At 43.2% G+C, this 22,371-nt stretch overlaps 1 protein-coding gene across 2 annotated transcripts in view; it reads right to left on the reverse strand.

The window, feature by feature from the left end:
- vps50 (VPS50 EARP/GARPII complex subunit) overlaps positions 1-22,371 on the reverse strand; it is a 188,420-nt gene that overhangs the window by 36,051 nt on the left and 129,998 nt on the right. For both annotated transcript variants that reach the window (XM_056298098.1, XM_056298099.1), the window contains exons 20-22: positions 20,622-20,728; positions 17,221-17,342; positions 11,950-12,030 (exon numbers count right to left, since the gene is read on the reverse strand). In XM_056298098.1, coding sequence (XP_056154073.1) covers positions 11,950-12,030; positions 17,221-17,342; positions 20,622-20,728 — 310 coding nt within the window. The remainder of the gene's footprint in view (positions 1-11,949; positions 12,031-17,220; positions 17,343-20,621; positions 20,729-22,371) is intronic.

Consider the following 22,371-nt stretch of genomic DNA (forward strand, 5'->3'; position numbering starts at 1 on the left):
AAAAAAGTGTTGTGGACGGATGAATCCAAGTTTGAGGTGTTTGGATCACAAAGAAGAACGTTTGTGAGACGCAGAACAAATGAAAAGATGCTGGAAGAATGCCTGACGCCATCTGTTAAGCATGGTGGAGGTAATGTGATGGTCTGGGGTTGCTTTGGTGCTGGTAAGGTGGGAGATTTGTACAGGGTAAAAGGGATTCTGAATAAGGAAGGCTATCACTCCATTTTGCAACGCCATGCCATACCCAGTGGACAGCGCTTGATTGGAGCCAATTTCATCCTACAACAGGACAATGACCCTAAACACACCTCCAAATTGTGCAAGAACTATTTAGAGCAGAAGCAGGCAGCTGGTATTCTATCGGTAATGGAGTGGCCAGCGCAGTCACCAGATCTGAACCCCATTGAGCTGTTGTGGGAGCAGCTTGACCGTATGGTACGCAAGAAGTGCCAGTCCAACCAATCCAACTTGTGGGAGCTGCTTCTGGAAGCGTGGGGTGCAATTTCTCCAGATTACCTCAACAAATTAACAGCTAGAATGCCAAAGGTCTGCAATGCTGTAATTGCTGCAAATGGAGGATTCTTTGACGAAAGCAAAGTTTGATGTAAAAAAAATCTTATTTCAAATACAAATCATTATTTCTAACCTTGTCAATGTCTTGACTCTATTTTCTATTCATTTCACAACATATGGTGGTGAATAAGTGTGACTTTTCATGGAAAACACAAAATTGTTTGGGTGATCCCAAACTTTTGAACGGTAGTGTATATATATATATATAAAATCCAGTGAGTCAAGTAAATTCTTTATGAGACAGTACAAGCCTGTTTCATGCCATAAGCAATCATCAGCTGTCAATAAAGCTACTCTATATACTATTTGCTGCCTCGTCATGCACATCACATGCACAACGTCCAATGGGGAAGGGAGAGGTGCCTTCATTCAAAAATTCAAAAACATGAGATCGCTAACGGTCCAGTGAGTGTGGGGTATGGTATTTGTCTATTGGCATGATTTATTTATAATTACAAAATAGGTGCTAATATCTATGTTTGCAATTGCCGGCCAATTCATTCCTGTTATTCAATGCGGACATTTCTGCTTTGCAAATGACAGAATATTTTTCTGTTAGACATAGAATGCACATTTTACTACTGGTTGAATATGCTGTGTTGTTTGAGAGGATTGATTGCCGGGGTCCATAGAAGTGACTAGAGACCTTGGTGAACAGCTGAGTATTCAGGAGTTTTTACTCCATTGTTGGTGAAAACAGCATTATGCTGTTCAAAATGAGACGGCTCACGCTTGTGCATTATAATTTTGTACATGTGTATTGCGTAGTGAACATAGAACATAGAACATCTGAAAGCAATGAAATGCCTTTGAAAAGGCAAGAGAGAGGTACAGGTTTTATGCATACCTTGTAAGGCCATTTGGCGGGAAATTATGCAAGCAGGACATGCCATTCCATCTCAAAAAAGTGAGATAAAAGAAAGAATCACACGTATTCCACAATGAATATTCAGTTGTGAAAGAAACCAGTTTCTGACACGCCTTTGAAGCCAAACCATAATTTGATTAGGGGGTTTGGAGAACAGTATCAGCCCAAGACCAACAAAGAAATCTCATTTGATTTTCTGTCAACTGTGCCAACATCCAATAGTTGAGCAAGAACAGATTCTCCAACAGCACCAACGGTAACGTCAATGTCCTTGAAGACCTTCACAGTTCGAGTACAGGGGAAGCAGTGAAATAAATTCTGGTTCTTTTCGCAAGGTTTTTACAGCCAAAAACTGTCTCCCAAATGGACGGATCGCATTATGAAGTGTGAAGAAATCAAGCATCAAAGCTAGGGAACTAATTGAGTCCTGCGTAATGATTAGAAATTAGTCCTTGATATTGCAAGTGAAAACAAAAAGGGGGGGGCCCAGAGAGGGACAAATAAACAGATAGAAGCAAGGCTTTGACTGAGCCTGGAGAACAGGGACACTGGCTTGCTGACTATCTATGCACCAAGCTCATGGCTATGGCACTGTTTTCCTCAGATCAAAGGAGGCAGCGATGAGATATCCTTTGTACCCATATGAAAATTATTCTCGATAAGTAAAATATTGTGGGGGAAGATGCATATGTATTTGTGTGTGCGTGTGTGTGTGTGTGTAGGGTCTATGGACTTTTGTTTAGCTCAGATCAATTGGAATATAACAATTTTATGGCATGTGTTATGGTAGTCGTATGGGATATCTGAAATCATCCTCCCATAAACCTTGTGGGAGAGAATGACGTTCAAGCTCTGACCCAATAGGCAGACTTGAGACAGCCCAACGTTCAAGCCTAGAGCAGAATTCCAGGTCCACAAGGACCAGCCCTCCAAGTTTTTAATCCAAGTCAAATCTCTGCATAAACTATGTTGGCTTTTGTTTCGACACGCAATTTATGGCCATGTGGCCACAGACAAACCTTCTGCTTTAATGGCGCAAACCTGTTTGTTGAATGTACAAAACCCCCAAATGCTTGGTTCAGGCTCTTTCAGTCTGACCGCGAATCAAGTGCAAAGTCGGGGAACCACCCATAGTTACTGATGACTTTGGCACTCGGGGGCTCCCTTGATACTGCTGGCTCATCTAAAGTGTTTATACTTCAGCGGCCTCGGTCTGCAACACGGGGCCTGGGTTTGACTTTGCTGCCAGGACCTCTCTGTCTACTCAAAATGCTGAGTCAGGCTTTCCTTTGCTGAAGTGGCCATATTTTTATTGGGTTTGCTCTTTGTGTCCACAAGGTGATTTGTTACATGGAAGCCGTGCTTTGAGGCACTGTCTGAGGTTGCTTTGGGGGGGGGGGGTATTTGAGGTGCCATCTGTCCTGGGTTGGCAAGATGCTGATCAAGCCCTCACCTGGGGGGGTGGGGCTTACTCACTAATTGGTTCAATAATGGAGCCTTTAGCAGCTGAAAGCAACCAAAAGTGCCATACACTTAGATAAGGAAGACTTGGGTACAAAAAAATGCCCAAATCCTACTAAGTATATAAAGCATATATATGATATATATACTAACGTTGAATGCAATGTTAACAGTCAAAACAAAGACTATGCCTGTTACACAAGACTGCCACATCCAAGAAGAGCTATTTTGTGTTTATTTAACATCATCATTATTGTTTTTTGTATTTTTCCTTTTTCTCCCCAATCGTACATGGCCAACTACCCCACTCTTCCGAGCTGTCCCGGTCGCTGCTCCACCCCCTCTGCCGATCCGGGGAGGGCTGCAGACTACCACATGCCTCCTCCGATACATGAGGAGTCATCAGCGATCACACTATTCCCCCCAGTTCCCCCTCGCCCCTGAACAGGCGCACCGACCGACCAGAGGGAGGCACTAGTGCAGCGACATGGACGCATACCTACATCCGATTTCGCATCCGCAGACATGGCCAATTGTGTCTGTAGGGATGCCCGAACAAGACGGAGGTAACGCAGGCATTCGAACTGGCGATCCCCGTGTTGGTAGGCAACGGAATAGACCACCATGCTACCCGGATGACCCAGACATCATTATTCTTAAGTTGTTCAAATTTCACTCAAAATTAACAAAAAAAAGACTATTTAACAAATGAACTAAATTTTGACAGCGTCATAATCATCCTTTTGATGAATGTCAGTCAAGACCTGACAATCAATCTCCTTGTTGAAGTATCCTCAAACTGCCATGATTGACTGTGTACTCCTCCCAAATCCATCCCACAGAGATTTATAGCCAACCGGAGGTGGCCTGGCTGTTAGACGTACTGTCAAGTGGATTCCATTGCTCTCCTCATCATTCACTCCAGTAGTAGAAATTTGCTTCTCATTAGATGAGCCTCAGACTTGTGAACATTTGTTTGCTTGGTGTGGCACAGCCTGGCCCTTACAAGCCCATCTCTTGCAAACTTTCCTCCCATGGCAGTTGATCTGATCACCTACTTGGGAGATAAGAATATCTTCCAAGTTTATTGTGCAGAAGTGCCTAGTTTGAACTGACACAATTGCAAAGAGTCAAGGGGAGAGAGAAAAAAAACCCCACACTCGAGCGCTTGGCTGTGGAGGCTGAATCTAGATCAGCTTCGAATTGAAGATGGAAGTGTAAAGCAGGGCCATTGTGTGCGAGGAAGAAAAAAAAAGGGAAAGAATTTGAATTACTGAGTGCAAATCTGCTTATCCCCGTTGTCTGTCACTCTGGAAATGTGGTGAGTCATTGGCAGAAGATGGGGAAGATTTGTGGACAGAGTTGAATCGCTGTGTCCAGCAGGGCCAGCTGCTCTTTTACTACAGACAGGGTGTGGTCATAGGTGAGCTACTATGGGGCTAATCAATAAGTTGTCAAACTCTCATTATGTATCACAGAATGAATTCTTGAGTGTGGGTGTGCGTGCGTATGTTCGTTACATGAACACTCAACTTAACCTCTATAAAAATGTCAACCGTTGCCATATTCTAACAGCTTTAAATATCCATTTCAGCAAACTTGATTATGACCCATAATGTCTGTCAAAATGCATCTTTGACAAACCAACATTCCCTTTGGCTGCCGGTGCCATTCACAGCCACAGACAAGGAGAGACAACAGCCAACCACACGCTGCTCCACTAAAGAGAAAAACTGGCCCGGACACTGATGTGCCCCTTGTGACAGATAGAGATGTAATGACTGTGTATAGCGTGCGTCTGTGTGGATGTGCACAATGGTAGCAAGTGCCTCTTGTGCGAGGCACTGTGCCAGGCTCTGGCCCTGGCATTCGCAAGCTGCGGTGAGAAAAACCACAACCCCACCACATGCTTAAGGTTTATAACCCAGCTGCTAGCTGACAGAAAGACAGAGTAGGACAGTGCACGTGCTTGTGTGTGTGATACAGAGAACGAGAGAGAGAAAAATACAGAGAAATGGTGTTTCACTCATATGTATGAATGGGTACAAATCTGTGTGTGTGTGTTTGTGTGTGTGTGTGTGTGTGTGTACTCCTTTTTACGCACTCTTGCTGCCAGATTGCTGGTGCCATCAGGGAAATCACTGCACTTCCGATTCCTGTTTCGGAGCCAAGCTGAAAACAGCCAGCCAGCCCAACGTGACACCAACTATGAATATCAATACTCGTGCCTGCACTGACAAACACATGTAACACAAACACACGTGCAACTGATTTGCAATAGCTCAGCCTAAGCGTACATCATTGACTTCAGCAATTTTAGGATTACAGGTAAAATACAACATAAAAAAAAAAGGAAATCGGACATCCGAGCAGCGTACTGGTCTATTCCGTTGCCTACCAACACGGGGATCTCCGGTTCGTGTCCCCGTGTTACCTCCGGCTTGGTTGGGCGTCCCTACAGACACAATTGGCCATGTCTGTGGGAGGGAGGCCAGATGTGGGTTTGGTCATGACAGACCTAGTAGGCTACAGGGCGCCCCTAGCGGCATCTGTGAGATACGTGTCAATGAACACGTGTAAGTGACTTGCAGAAGCGTGTCCATAGACACGTAAAGAGGAGGCGACCGGTCTGAACCAACACAGTGATCGCCGGTTTGAATCCCTGTGTTACCTCTGGCTTGGTTGGGCATCCCTACAGACACAATTGGCCGTGTCTGCAGGTGGGAAGCCGGATGTGGGCATGTGTCCTGGTCACTGCACTAGTGCCTCCTATGGTCGGTCGGGGTGCCTGTTCAGGGGGGAGGGGGAACTGGGGGGAATAGCGTGATCCTCCCATACGCTACGTCCCCCTGGTGAAACTTCTCACTGTCAGGTGAAAAGAAGTGGCTGGCGACTCTACATGTATCGGAGGAGGTATGTGGTAGCCTGCAGCCCTCCCCCGCTCAGCAGAGGGGGTGGAGCAGCGACCAGGATGGCTTGGAAGAGTGGGGTAATTTGCCGGATACAATTGAGGAGAAAAAGGGGGAAAATCCAAAGAAAAAAAAATACTATATCAAAGACACAACTAGGATGCGCGAGTTGTGGCAATGGGCTGGTACTCACCGGTACTGATTTTTGTTCAAATGAGTATCCTTACTTCATATTGCATCATGCCACCTTCTGGTGAGTCTAGGTAAGTGCCACTAAGCACCCGCGTAACTGCGTCTGTGTAAATACAAAGCTAGCTTAACGCTGAGAAAACAACTCCAAAAGGAGGGGGGGGGGGGACTGAGGACCAGGAAGAAACTTAAGCAACTGCTGAGGGTTCCTCTCTGAATGATGCTGCTGCTGTAACTGCGCCATTAGTAGCTAGCTGCAGTGCAAATGACTCAGAGGCTGTCGGTACTAGTTGCGGCACCAAAACAGAGCCTCCCTCGTCAGCTGCCAACTACCGGGGCAGCAGTGACACTTTGCACCATGGACGCAGTGTACCTGACTGCTGTACGAGGTAGCAAGTTGACTATTTCTGCAAGACAAATTATTGGCTCATTATGACATATAAGAAGCTTGGATGCCGTATTTGCAGACAAGTTAAATCTTTGGGAGTGCACTGTGGACAGGGACTCAAACTAGCGACTGAGTAGTTTGAGTTAAATACTATTTTCATGCTTTCTCTTTACTCCCTCTTTGTTCTGTCATGCTATAATAAATGCCGTTATTGCAAGGTGGAAATTCAGCAGAAGATGAAGGAAGAAATTTAAATAATGAGTTTTCCGTTATAATCAATTTATGTTGATTTAAAACACTACTTCAAGGTGAAATGTGATGTGACTGCATCATTGGAGCTAAATAAATGCAGTCTTGCCCATACATCATAGACTTGCCTTTTGTATTCATTCTCATTACCCAATTTAATCTGTAAGCCAACAGATATCATATTTTTCAGTTGGTTTTATTGTAGCACATATACAATATTATATTTGTGTATAATTTGACTTGTATCAGTAGCTACAAAGTTTTTATTAACCAAATATGCATTTATGTACAAACTGTGGAAATGAATGTCATGTGTAATGTATGTAATGAAATGCATACAAAAATACATTTGAAGTAGGACAAGATATGCAAATAAATATATCCAAGACCCATGCGATGCTCATGTCATGCAACTGCTGAATTAGGGTACTGGCACCTTTTTTTGGTGCAATTCATGCATTTTTAAGATACCAGCCTAAAATATATGGGACAACTTCATTTAGTAAACAAAAACGTGAATAAACTGGGTTGAAGTGGGTTTACCCCACAATGAATCTGTCAGAATGACCACACTGACGTTTAATGATTGTGTGACTGAGTCCATCGACCTGTTGGTGCCTTTCTCAACCCCTCTGAAGGTGTTTCTCCACCTGCCTCATTACTTTCAAACCCAGTGTTTTTAATTTGAATATTCAAGAGGAGAAACGAACGACATGGGCCAAAATGGAAAGTGTAAACCCTGTCAACCTACATGGCGTTTGGGAAAAAGTTATTCGGAGCCGAAGGGAGGGAAAGAAATAGAATAGAAGTGTGTGTGTGTGTGTGGGGGGGGGGGTTCGTTTACTTGTTTCCAGGAACTCCCAGTTCGAGCTGAGGCTGTACCTGAGACAATGAAATGGAGATGTAGTCTTGCCGTCAGCCATATGGGAGTCAGAGTCATTATCAGCACATTGGTTTTAGAATCAAACAGTCAGGACGATGAACCGCAAGGGCAACACTGCAAGGATTCGTCAGGTGATTTGAAATGCAGCATGCAATTAACTTTTATAATATGTTCACAAATGAGGTCTATCTTCACTGCGATCTCTTGAGTGTATGTGCTTGTATCGAAGTGTGTGTGTGTGTGTGTATGTATACGTGCACATAGACACTTTTGTGTAAACTCATTCACAAAGGAAGATTTATAATCCAAACACCCCTGCACCTAATATAACCCTGTGGAAGCTGAAAATTAGTGTAAATAAATACATGACAATATCCATTGGGGCTCGAAATGAATACTGAACGCAAACATCGACCTTTATTGTTGTCATAAGAATGCACACATTCAAAATGTATTCATTTTACCAAGACATATTCAGGTTAATGCATATTATTAATGGAGGTGTAGTGTGTGTGTGTGTGTGTGTGTGTGTGTGTGTGTGTGTGTGTGTGTGTGTGTGTGTGTGTGTGTGTGTGTGTGTGTGTGTGTGTGTTCAAGTGTGTGAGGGTAACTATGTGGAAAACAGGTGAACAGAGAGCAGAGCAACTAAAAAGGAAGAAAAAAAATGGGACAACTGCAGCAGTTTGGAAAATACGTAAGCTTTCTCCAGCAATGAATGATTTATAGAGCTGAGGTTAAAATAGTTTTGTGTATGGGAAAGACAGACTAAAAGCTTTTGCCAATACATCGGAGAGCGAATGAGAACCGCTGAAACAGCCTGAGTCCCTCGCTCTCCTTCTGTCTCTCCTCTTGAGATGGTCTTAAATACCTTTTAATAAGGCAGTCTAAAATAGCCACAAAGTGTGTTTGTGTGTTAACGCTTGAGCAAATCTGGCCTCTTGAGGGAAACTCTCAGCTATTAGCACCCACACCCACACGCTCGCACGCACGCACGCACGCACACACACACACACACACACACACACACACACACACACACACACACACACACACACACACACGTCTCCATGCACCTCAGTCATATTCTGTCCATCATTGCCCCTCTGAATCCATCTTTCTGCACTGCTAACTTTTACACTCCCTCCTCTCCCAGGTCGTCCATCTGTGTCTGTGTCCATTTGATGTAATGGCTCGGAGAAGAAAGGTATTCCCGCAGTACGCTGCTGAGCACTGAGCTAGACACAGCTACCCTGACATTTGGAAACGGTTGACAGTTTGTGTGGCCTGAAGATTGCTGAAGTGTAAATAGCTACGATGCTGCCCCCTGAAGGGAAAAAAGGCCACTTTTGCTGCCTTAAGAAAATGCTTCACGCACATCAGTTGTGCTCTGCTATTTATTCATTTATTCATCCTGCCCCTCTCTGTCTTTCTTCTATCTTATATCGCCTTGTCCTACTCTGAGCTAGCTAAACTACAACCATTGTAGCAGAATTCTTCATGTTGTTGTCATAAAACTGCCATCCTGCTGTGCTGTAAAAATTAACACTGTTTTAAAATGAGTACTTTAGATGGTGGTGTTTTACTTTGCTGTGGAGAACTGACAAATGTGAGCTTATGGACAGGTTGTGCGTGGACTTGCCTCTATAGAGAAAATGTACTCAGCTCACCGCTTCTAACCATTGACAGCAACAGAAACGAGACCGCTAACGCTGACATAAAGCTGGCCTTATATGGAAGGCCATTTGAGCAAATAATGCCGTGGAAATTTTGCGTTTACAGGACATTAAAATGTGTGTTAACACATAGAGCGTGGTCGTGTCAACGCATAAAAATATTACGCATTAACATGACTAATTTACATTGTACAGGAGTAGTAGCTACACACTGTGGCAGTAGCTAGCTAGTTACTGTGTCACGGTGTCTTGTCAGGGGTGTGTGTGTGTGTGTGTGTGTGTGCGTGTGAGGCATTGGGGGAGGGAGACAAAGTGAGAACGGAAAGAAATGGAAATTATTTAAGAGGCGCTGAATTATTTACATGATATCATATGTATTTTTACGTGACAATATTTCATTTTTTATCATGGTTATTGTCAATACCGGTATATCGTGACACCCCGACTTTACGCTTTATGGTACCTTGGTGCCTGCAGGGTGCCTGTTTATGTTTATTTAGATCCCCATTAGTTGTTACCCAAGGCAACAGCTACCTGTAACGAGTGTGTAGCATGTGCGTAGACACCCACATCTGTAATTTATGCACAATGTCAGTAATTTATGCATGTTTTCCCTTGCGTTGTTGTTCGACATCATTGATGCAACCCTCCTCATGAATATGTATGACTGCCTTGATTCAAGGTCCCTTATTGGCCACAACCAGAAAATGCACGTCAATGTGTCAATTTTTGTTGTGTTGATGTGTATAAATATAGTGTGTTAACATGACCAAACTCTACAAGTTAACATGCATTTTAATGTCCTGTAAACACAACAATTCTAAGAGGTTATTTGCTCAAATAGCCTTCCATAGCCTTATGCTTAGCCACTTAGCCCTGATGATTACTATGACAACCTGTCAGTGGGATGCTACTGACGGTGATGGTCACCAAGGAAACGCCTGTATCAGTGTGGTGGCCTGGTAAGACTCAGGAAGCAATACTGTAACACAAGCAATGAAAAAATAAAATCAAAACAAAAATTAGGAAATTTAAAAAAACAAATCAATGATTACGAATGCCTGGACTTTCTGTCAAGGCTGTAGGAAATTTGGAGTACTTAACATAATGTCACTGATTAGCACTACGCTATTCATTTGTACCTTTGAACAGCTTGGTTGGTATAAGTAAAATTCAGCTATTGTCTCAAACCAGCCAGGGAATTGGAAGAGGCGTCTGTTCTCTCCGTTTAGTCTGTGGAATTACACTGATGTACAGCTTCATAAAGATTATATTAGCAGGGGAGGTGTTGGCAGGCAAACGGGAGATGGGAGAAAAGATTGTGACAATACTCAGAGATGATTCCACCAGGAGAAATGGGTATTATTTCTGGTTTAGAACTGATATATTGTTAAAGCATTCAATAAAATCTTATTCGGGCATGAACTGACAAAGTCGGTCTCCTGCTCATTGTAAAAACAGCAGATTGAAACGGTTGCTGAATGACTGGTTTCTGGTTTTTGGAAATCAGGCCAAGCAGAGTCCTAACAATGACATGTGACTTCTTTAATTCATTTTGTTGAATGGATGAAAAAGTTTGTCAAGATGCTTCTTCTTTCCATTGTATTCAAGGCACGATGACTAAAATAGGACTTCAGGAAGTTATTCAGCACATCGCTACAGTAATCACACTCAGCTACTCTGCTTATTTGCTTTATCTCCTTTTCTCGCTCAGTGCTGTGGCAATTTGGAGAGTGGCATGACTTGAATGCCAGTGGGATTTCCCATTTTTCTCCAGGCCAGCTTAAGTGCAACAGTCTAGAGCAGATTTAAGTGCCAACATTGCATGTTGGACAGTACAGGCCAAAAAGGACTCTGAAAAAAAGGTCAGCAAGGAGTAGTTGAGAGGAAAAGAAAGACGAGGAGAGGTGACATCATGCTGGACATGTGTAATGGAAATGAGTGACGGGCGCTGGCTGAGTAACCGTTATAAGGGAGAGGTGAAAGGCCCTGGGTGTCCAAGTGGGAATCTTTCTATAGACTTGCTTGCTCTCTCTGTCACTCTCTCACTCCATCTCTCACCAATTTGTCAACACCAAAACAAAACACACACACACACACACACACACACACACACACACACACACACACACACACACACACACACACATACAAGCAGAGAAAAATATCAGAAACGTGAAAGCAGCCATTTAAGCAGACAGCTGGTTATGTCTGAAGGTGTGTGTGTGTGTGTGTGTGTGTGTGTGTGTGTGTGTGTGTGTGTGTGTGTGTGTGAGCTCATGTGTGGGTGGAGGAGTATGTATGTATGTGATGGCGAGACCAGTGGGAAGGCAAAGAGATAATGGCAACCCATGATGCATTTTGTGGCCACACAGGTCGGGAGCACTGTCGACCATAAGACCACACACGCAGTCGAAATGGACGGAGACAGCCAGGAAAAAAAAAAAACAGAGTAAAGGATAGAGAGGAGAAATTTGGATATGAGTAGAAGAGAAGAGAAAGAAGGACACAGAGAGAAATGGGAGGGACAGAGGGAGAAGAGGGGAAATGGTTTCCTGACCACTCTTCCCTGAGAGCAGTATCAACATGTTGAGATGGAAAAGGTGACGAAAGAGACACAGTAAGAGGTAGAGAGAAAGAGAGAGCGAGAGAGAGAGAGAGAGAGAGAGAGAGAGAGAGAGAGAGAGAGAGAGGGAGAGAGAGAGAGAGAGAGAGAGAGAGAGGGAGGGAGGGGGTAAGGAGAGTTACAATCTTACCATGTCAATGAGGCTCTCTTGGATACGGTTTAGTGTGGTCCTCAGTCTGCTGCTGATAAGGCCCAGGCCCGATGACTCATACTGTGAGAAAAAACACATGCGCAAGCACACACGTACACATGCACGCGCGCACACACACACAGGGACACGCACACAGGTGCACACACAGTCAGTTTCTACAGCGTGCATGAGTATGGACTCTTGTTTAAGACAACACACTTAAGCAATGTGGAGGCTAGACAATGCAAATGTACACACTCACATAAAACACACTGATGCCTGTTTGATCATTCTACATCCTAACTTCTATTCCTCCAGTCTGATCACACACCACTCTGATTCAGAGAGAAGGGAGGAGTGATGAGAGGAACTAACAAAAATCAAACACACACACGCCAACTACTGCAGATGATAGCAGGGAGGAGGAGGAGTGTGAAGAGGGTAAACACAAAGCAAACTCAATGCCCAAATGGCTCTCAAATTATTTACAGGTGTGCTTGGTGTTGATTGTACAATTCCTGGGCTGGTACTTGGGAATTGGGGACTGAACAGAAATGACGTACACCTTAACTGCTTCAAATCAAGCACAACACAACTTTGAGAGGTATTTGGGCACACAAGGCATACATACATGGCCTTGCATGATAGCTACGAGGCCTCCAGAGTACCACCCTTACCAAGCAAGCTGGACCCACTATCCTGGCAGTGCCCACCTCTCTGCCACCCTGGGTGGGCAAAGACGGGCTAGGGATTGGCTATGGACAACAAGCGGACAGCAGAAAGAAAAAAAAACTGACAGCTAAAATTAAACAATAATGTAATAGGCAAAACATTGATGCATACAGAAAAAGAATGAAACAATGGTTTGAAATGACTGAGGTGATGACTATTTTGGGACTAGCTTGTACAGTCACATGCAAAAATTTCCTTTGCATTTTGCATAGGCCCTGGCATCAGTGAGCAGAGAAAAACTACTTTCATTACAAACCCACATTAATTAATTAAGTTTCCTTTATCAATCCCCTTGGGGAAATTAATTTACGGCAAATTAACCCACCCTAGCTGTGATCTGTGTAGCTAGGAGCAGTGGGCCGCCGCCTTGATGCTGCGCCTGGGGACCAACTCCAGTTCTTTTCCCATTGCCTTGGTCAGGGGCACAGACAGGAGTATAAACCCTAACTAACATGCACATGTTTATTTTGATGGTGGGAGGAAACCGGAGTGCCCACAGGAAACCCACTACATACATGGGGAGAACATGCAAACTCCATACCTGGGATGACACCCAACCTGGGATGACACCCAAGGTTGGACAAACTCCGGGTTCGAACCCAGGATTTTCTTGCTGTGAGGCGGCAGCGCTAACCACTGGGCCACCGTGCCACCCACATGGCCAAAGCACTGCTTTTAAATGTCAACAGTTAAATTTTCTGATTGATTAGGAGACGGTTGGAGGAGAATCTAATGACATGGTGCATGGCAATGTTCTAGTTTGATGGTATTTAGCCAACATATCATCCTCTACTCCTGAATCTGACAAAAACTCCTGCTTGGACATTGTATTGTCGGTGTTTTGAAGACTGAGCAATGCACCTAATTCATTAGATAGGTGGATTCATTAATTTGGCTTGGATATGAAATATCAAACCAAGACAACTGCCAAGCTCAGTCATTACAGCAACTGAGCTTGCTGCTAGGGCTACTACAATTATTACATAATCGCCTGATCATGATTATTTGACCTGACCGCAATCATTTTGCATAATCTTTAGGATAGTTTTCATTCATTTGTATAAAAACAGCTGGATGAAACTAACAAATGTCATATTTCCATCACTATTTTCATGTCGTTTTCCACCTTTTGTTGTTTGACTGGCGCTCTTTTAATGACATCATCTTGTTGTCCCCCTTCTGCGATGGTTTAATGGCACATGAGTGGTGAATTAGTGAAAACAAACGGTTTATCTTGACACACTTGTTCTCTAATATTCGACGACTGCATTTCGATGAGCATCTATTGACATTAACATCTTGGACATAGTTGCAAAGCCAAACACCACAGCAGTGCTGTGGGCACATTTTGGTTTTAAACCAAATGAAAAAGGAGAGCCCAATAACTTGGAGGAGGCGATTTGTCAGATTTGCAGCAAAAAGGTGGCGGTCAAAAGCACTACTTACCACAAATTTAAAAAAAATGTCTACGGATCCACACCCCACCCAATTCACCAAACTTGGAAAGACAGCCACCGTCGAAGTTCCATCCCAGCAATTGGCTGTTCATGAAGCTTTCCCCTGTTACCTCCGGCTTCGTCGGAGATAACAGGGGGATTCGAACTGGCAATCCCCGTGTTGGTAGGCAACGGAATAGACCACTACGCTACCCGAACGCCCCATGATTGAAATATTTTTGATTCATCTGATCAGATGTGTACAATATAACACATTCAAGCTCTTTCTGAATGTTGGAAATACACAATCAAAAGTCAATTACAAAATCAAAAGTCAATTATTTCAAATGTCAAAATAATCATTAAATGATCCCACTTGCATTTGGATATATTTTGATAGCTAAACTATCAAAAAAGCAAGAACAGGCACACAGACTCACACAACCACAGTGACAGATCAGTATGGACAGAATGAGTATTTTTGCATACTGAGTAATCAGCGTCAGGCCGCTTCAAAATAAGCAGGCAGATAGATGGCCGCCCGGGAACAATAAAACCAAAGTCTTCCTCTAATGCTCACATTGTTGCTCGCTTTCCCGAGAACCCATCTATTCAAGTGTCGGCGCCTTTCCCATCCTCTCTCTCTCATCAATTTCTCTTTCCATCCATCAGTACATCCGCCTTCCTCCATCCATCTGTACCTCGCCACATCTGTCTTTGCTCTCTCCCCTGTATGAGTACTATGAGTTAGGGTTCCAAGCCTTTCCCATGGGGCAAACGGTTTTCATCATCTTAGGGCTGTTTCACTTTTGCCAATAAGGTATTTGCAAATCTGCCTCATCTCTTTCCCAGAATGTGAAAGCTAGGTTATTAGCGGTGAGGCAGAGGAGTCACAGGCGTTGCGCCTAATTCATCTTCAGCATATGTGCATGACAGAGCCAACGGTGTCGCTCAACTCGACAGGGCCAATCATCCCACACATCAGTGCATTTATCCTTTTGAATATTAATGTAGCTCATTGACTCTCAAGTCAAGAATTCTATCATACGGACTCTGGTGTAAAGAGAGGGGTCCTTCGGTCAAAATAGCAGCATATGTGCTGTGCATAACATTTTCAAGGAGGACGTAAAACATTTATGGGACATTAGCATATTAGTGCTTTTTTTGAGTAAAGATCTTTATTTTTTGGAATGGGTGGACTAATGAAGCCTTACATCGATCAGCCAAAACATTAAAACCACTGACAGGTAAGTGAATAACACTGATTATCTCGTTACAATGGCACCTGTCAAGGGATGGGATATATCAGGCAGCAAGTGAACTGACAGTTCTTGAAGTTGATGTGTTGGAAGCAGGAAAAAGGGGCAAGCTTAAGTATCTGAGCGACTTTGATAAGGGCCAAATTGTGATGGCTAAACTACTGGGTCAGAGCATCTCCAAAACAGCAGGTCTTGTGGGATGTTCCCGGTGTCAGTACCTTCCAAAATTGGTCCAGGGAACCACCGGAACAACCGGTGAACCAGCAACAGGGTCATGGGCACCCAAGAATCATTGATGCAGGTGGGGAGCGGAAGGTTAGCCTGTCTGGTCTGATCACACAGAAGAGCTACTGTAGCTCAAGTTGCTGAAAAAGTTAATGCTGGCTATGATAGACAGGTGTCAGAACACACAGTGCAGCACAGCTTGCTGTGTATGGGGCTGTGTAGCCACAGACTGGTCAGAGAGCCCATGATGACCCCTATCCACTGCCGAAAGCACCCACAATGGGCACGTGAGCGTGAGAACTGGACCATGGAACAATGGAAGAAGGTGGCCTGGTCTGATAAATATTTTTTTCTTTTACATCATGTGAACGGCCGGGTGCTTGTGCATGTGAATCGTTTACTTGGGGAAGAGATGGCACCAGGATGCACTGTGGAAAGAAGGCAAGCCGGCAGAGGCAGTGTGATGCTCTGGGCAATGTTCTGCTGGGAAACCCTGGATTCTGGTATTCATGTGGATGCTACTTTGACACGTACCACCTACCTAAACATTGTTGCAGACCAAGTACACCCCTTCATGGCAATGGTATTCCCTGATGGCAGTGGCCTCTTTCATTAAGATAATGCGCCCTGCCACATTGCAATAATTGTTCAGGAATGGTTTGAGGAACATGACAAAGAGCTCACGGTGTTGTTGCCTTGGCCTCAAAATTCCCCAGATCTCAATCCAATTGAGCATCTGTGGGATGTGCTGGAAAAACAAGTTCAATCCATGGAGGCCCCACCTCACAACCTACGTCTTGGTGCCAGATACCAGAGGACACCTTCAGAGGTCTTGTGGAATCCATGCCTCTATGGGTCAGAGCTGTTTTGGTGGAACAAGGGGGATCTATACAATATTAGGCAGGTGGTTTTAATGTTCTGGCTGATCGGTGTATGAACAAGAGAGAAGGCTGGATCTTTGACATGGAAGACTAAAGAAAGGGAGTGAAAAAAGAAGTGTTGCAGGAAAAGAGTAGAACCTGGAGAGGTTAAGAACATGAAATATATAAAATGAGGGGAAAGAAGACAGAGAGCGCGAGTGAAAAGGGACACAATGAAGCGAGGAGACAGCCCAAGAATGTGGAAGCACACATAGACCGACAATGATCAGATGGACACAAAAAAACCCCAAAGAAATCCTGGTAAGTAGTCAAGTGACAACCTCCAACCCTCCACATCCCATCCCTCAAAATCACACACACGGCAGTGATTTCTGCTGTGTGTGTGTGTTGGCCATTTGTTAGCTGTCAGTTTGTTGCCACCAATACTGGATCCCTAAAGATGCTATTGTCAATAGTGCTGTAACCCGATAGTGGCTTTACCATTCTCTTTATGCATGGTTGCATTACAAATTCATCAGTTCTTACCATCTTAGTCAGTAAATGATTATACTTGCAGCGGGCACAGACACATTCACAAAAATCAACTCAATTTTGGTTCAATATTGTGCATGCATGGAGCACTGGTATAAACACACAGTAAGTAAAGAAACAGTGTGACGCACCAGTAAGGGCCAGGAGAGCAAGGCAGTACAGAGACTAACACAGTAGCATATCAGGCTATGGAGAGTGATACAGTACCATGTCATTACGTCCGAAGAAGGTGTAGACGGCGTACAGGTAGTAGTCAAAGAGTTGAGACACACAGTGGATGACATCAAAGGCAATGGGCTTCAGAATATTCATCATCTGCATGTACTTGCCTATAGTAGATGGAGGTGGGAAACACAGCATCACAATCAGCACAAACAATTTGTCGATAAAAACAGACTGATTTCATTAACTCATTTGTAAAAATAAAGGTACTTACAGTACCTTTATTTTTATAGGTTTTCAGTCAGGGGCATTAATTTTTCTGCCGTTTTAAACTTCAGGGTTTTTTGGGACATGAATCTCTTTTGTCTTTGTCTATTTTTCGGTAACACTTTAGTATGGGGAACATAAAAAACTTAATTACTAGTGAATTAGTAATGATCAAGATGTCACTTTATTATGGGGACCATATTCTAAGTCAGTGGTTCTCAACCTTTTTGGGGTCCTGGACCCCTTGCGTATTTTTGATCTACCCTGAGGACCCCTCCACCTGATCTTGGGGGAGGGGGGTTGCAATTTGATAGATACAGTAGAAACTGCATTTTAAATTGCATTATAGCATTTATTCACTCTTTGGGGCAAAAATAAGAGCTTTCAGTTGTAACTTAGATATAGTTAACAAAACAGAATTCTTATGCAGTAACTTTCAGATATATGTAATAACAGAATTTTTATGCAGTAACTTTTAACAATGCAAACGGGAGCGAGATCTCTTATTAAAATACAGTAAATTACACTTGTGAAAAATGTAATTAGAGAAAAAAGTCCTGTTACCCTCTATAGTTTAGGTAGATAAAGGTCTCAGTCACATTTGAGTAAAATAATCCTATTTCTATAAATGTCATAGGATCTTTTTTTTAAAGATATTTTATTTTCACGGACCCCTTGCAATTACACCACGGACCACTAGGGGTCCGCGGACCCCCGGTTGAGAAACATTGTTCTAAGTAACAAAAACTTAATTTACAGTAATTTAACACTATTAACACTTGTAGTTTTGTGTTTTGTTATGTAAGAACAGACCATATTCATTAAGTGTTAGTAAGGGAGAATAACTTCTTGTGGTACTACCACCTTATAAAGTCCATACTAAGCAAAGCATATTGAGATGGTACTACTAATAAGCAATAATTCTGAGGTTATAGAGGGAAAACTCATAGTTAATGGCTTACTGGTTGTATAATAAGGCCATGCAGAATAAGGCATTAATGAGTACATAATAATGACCAATTAAGAGCCAATATGTTGCTAATTTGCATGCTAATAAGCACCTAATTAATGGTGACTACGTTCCCCATACTAAAGTGTTACCTTTATTTTTTTTGTATTTTTTTTACTACTTTCTTAATCCCTGTGGGGTGAAATTCTTTCTCTGCATTTAACCCATCCTAGCTGTGTAGCTAGAAGCAGTGGGCAGCTGCAGCGCCCGGGGACCAACTCCAGTTCTTCTTTCCCTTGCCTTGCTCAGGGGCACAGACAGGAGTATTAACCCTAACATGCATGTCTTTTTGATGGTGAGAGGAAACCGGAGCACCCGGAGAAAACCCACCGCAGACACGGGAGAACATGCAAACTCCACACAGGAAGGACCTGGGACGGTCTGGGGTTCGAACCTAGGACCTTCTTGCTGTGAGACGACAGTGCTAACCACTGGGCCACCGTGCCGCAAAAAGATACCAAAGATGTAACCCACTGGTGCTGGAGCCTCTACACACCCTGGGACTCTGTGCTGTGTTTCTTTGTGTGTAGTGGGGTATTGTGCAGGGAGAAGAAAGCACCAAACACTGAATTGTGGTTGAGACCTGGTGGCACTTCATTTGCTCACAAGGCTGCTGGTCCATAACCTTACGAGGTAGTCAAACAAATTGGCAAACAAATTGTATTGGCCTCTTTTTGAATGTAACATGGCTTTAACATGTTTGAACTCTGAAGTTAATCTTGTAGTAGAGTCACAGACTTTAAGCTACAGCAAGTCAATTGTGGACGAACGCCGTGCTTTTTGGGAAGAACCAGAGCAGGCGCACACTACATCTACATACACTAAGGGGCAGGGAAACAATTTGCTATAAATGTAATAAAAGCAATCAGCAGAGCTGAACAGGGGTGTAGCAAAGTCACCATTGACTCAGAACTGATGGATGGGGGTTTGGGGGTAAACTCAATCCATTTGGCTGTGGCATTGAGACGGCACTATTTCACTCACACTCTCATTTTTCATGCTGGCTCGTTTGGATTGTGTGCCCACAACTCAGCGTGCAATCTAACTCCATCAAACCGTGCTGGAGACAGAATCAGAAGTGGCTGCTTGAAATAAAAGTTAGGCTTTGACTCAGTTTGCTGTGACAAATTTTCCAGAAAGCGCTATACAAATATTACGTACCTCAAGTAAGAATGAAAAAATAATCTTTATTTTTCAAATTACCCCTGCCTTTGAGAGTGCAGACATTTGAAACAGAGTGAAAATGAGCACTTTCCATGAAAACAACAATGCAGTTGTTAGGTAGGTATGAAATGTGAAAATTGAAAAAAAAATGCAAACATGCATGCCAGTTCTTGTTGGTTGTCAGCCTCAGTTCAATCAAAGACTCGAATCAAATCACAAAAAAAAATTGTCCAGCTTTAGGTCAACAAAAGCAAGTTGATTATCATGTCTAAAAACATTTCATATATGTCAATACAAATCAAGAGGATTGCAGCTTGAAAGGGAATATTTTGACAAGAGAGGGTCCTGTTGCCTTCCAACCCCACATCACGAAGACACATGAGTCGATTTTATGAAATGAAAGGTCTTTAAAGTCGGGGTGAAGGTTAACGATGGTTAGCGCAGGCAGGTCACACAAGGCACAGCACAGATCTTCTCAATGAGCTGTTAGTGTTAATTGGTGGTTAAACAAGAGGCCCAATGACAGAAAGGTCACCTACTGCTGAGGCTGTTTCTGGCCCTGGACTGCTTTCAAAGACAGGAGGTGTGTGTGTGTGTGTGTGTGTGTGTGTGTGTGTGTGTGTGTGTGTGTGTGCGTGCACTGACTTCTAGTTTCGGTCACACATTTCAGATTGAAGACCAGTAAATTGGGGATAGCTTATCCAATTGGAGACAAAAGCCCTTTCCCCAATTGGGAAAAAGCTGATTTTTGGATCAGTGGTTACAGTTTGGGTTAGGTTTAGGTAAAGGTTAGGTAAAGGTTAGGCATGTAGTTCTGATCGTAAAGGTTAGGGTTAAGAGCTAGAGAATGAATGTAAGTCTATGTAATATCTCCAAACGTGAACTAAGTAAACGTGTGTGTATGTGTATGTGTGTGTGTGTGTGTGTGTGTGTGTGTGTGTGTGTGTGTGTGTGTATGTGTGTGTGCGCGCGCGCGCGCGCGCACACCTCTGCCTGCAGGACTCACCAACGAGCCGAATGACGTTGAGAGTAGTGTTGGTGAGGATTGGAGTGTTGCTCTTGTTAAGGCTGTAGTCTGACTTCTTCCTGCTCCTTATGGTCTCTCGGGATATGCTGATTAGTGGACGGAGTGGTTGGTGAGATGGGAGAGGTGAAAGAAAAGGAGGGTGGAAGGAGGAGAAAGGCGTGAGAAAATGAAGGACTGACTAATTTACCAAAGCACTGGGAACTTGACTGACTATTGCAGGCAGGAAGTCGGGTCAGGGGGGTTTCAGAGTCACGGCTATGTGACCAGCCACGCTCAGCTTCTAGACATCCACTTATAGTCTCATAATTGATCAATCACTGGCCTTTACACAAAGCCTGAGCCACAAAGGGACCCACCCCTAAGGTGGAGTCCATGAACTGGAGATCTTAGGAAACCAGACCCCTGACTCTGATCATTGAACCATATTAGCCAGCATTCATTATGTGGGCTTTCTCATTCCTGAATGTGACCTAAAGACCTGCTGATAATTACAGATTAGTGATCCTTGCTGATAAAAATGAGAAATTAGCATTTTGGTGACTACAGGCTAATGCAAGTAATACACTGGAGAAAAGGGATTAAGAAATTGAATGCAGTGTAGGCTGACAAGAAATACAATTTAGGCATGCTGCCATGTAACAAAAATGAGACTCGATGCAATGCATTAATAACACAATGCCATGAATAAGTTAGAATACATTGCATTTATTATATGACAGGAAACCATATCATTATCACAATGCCTTTTCACAGTGCAAGGTGCTGAATAAGTTATAGTATTATGTGCCTTACGGATATTCAATGCTTGACTCTGTAATGTATACAGATGCAGAAAGGCACACATACTGTACATACATAAACAAACTAACATACAACTAAAAAATTCAGTGTTCAACACACACACACACAGACAGACACACACACACAAGGTTAAAACATGGTAGAATAGTCTTGGAATTCTGTGGTGTAAGCATAGCAGGATAAACACAGCTCCAGACAACCGGCATTGTCAGTACTATTGACAGCTGTTAGTACTGGCTTTGTCTGTCTCTATGCTGATAGGCGTGCTGGCACACCTAAATCAAATCAAATGGACCCATTATTAGTGTTACTATCTGCAGATGTGTTTATCCTGCTCTAGTTACTTTTTTTTTTTTTTGGATGGTGTGTCATTATGTCCTTTGTGTTAAGGCAGAGAGACCCAGAGTAAAAGAATTGTGCTGTATTCCAATACACATTATAATAAAATTGAACTTGAACTTGAGTACCAAGATCAACCTGGCATGTTTTTAAACTTTAACCTGTAGATGTCATGCATGGGCTAGGGTTTACTTACTCTTTACCAACAGCCACTGCACCAGTTTAAAAGATGACCTAATTGTAATTTTAATGGCAAAAATTGTATAATGGCGACTAGAAATATATGCAATAGATTTCTAAAGATCCTTGTATCAGTTGGCCCCCCAAGAAACATTTTAATGAGCGCTAACCCAAACCCTTTAATGAAATGAAAGCTTAAATGTAGGCGTTTATGAAACTGTTTTGAAATGTAATTCAACTGGCTGCTTCACTGTGGCAGGAGGTGTAGAGGAGCTCATGACTGCCAATATGCTAATCCAACAGGCACTAATCTTTCCCTAGTCGCTGGGCAGAAATGAGTAGAAAGAGAATTTTTCATGAAGTGTAGACACAAGACTGGATGAAACCCTCCGCCTACTCCGTGGGGTTA

Source organism: Lampris incognitus, chromosome 18, assembly GCF_029633865.1.
Source record: "Lampris incognitus isolate fLamInc1 chromosome 18, fLamInc1.hap2, whole genome shotgun sequence".
NCBI classification, from domain to species: Eukaryota; Metazoa; Chordata; class Actinopteri; order Lampriformes; family Lampridae; genus Lampris; species Lampris incognitus.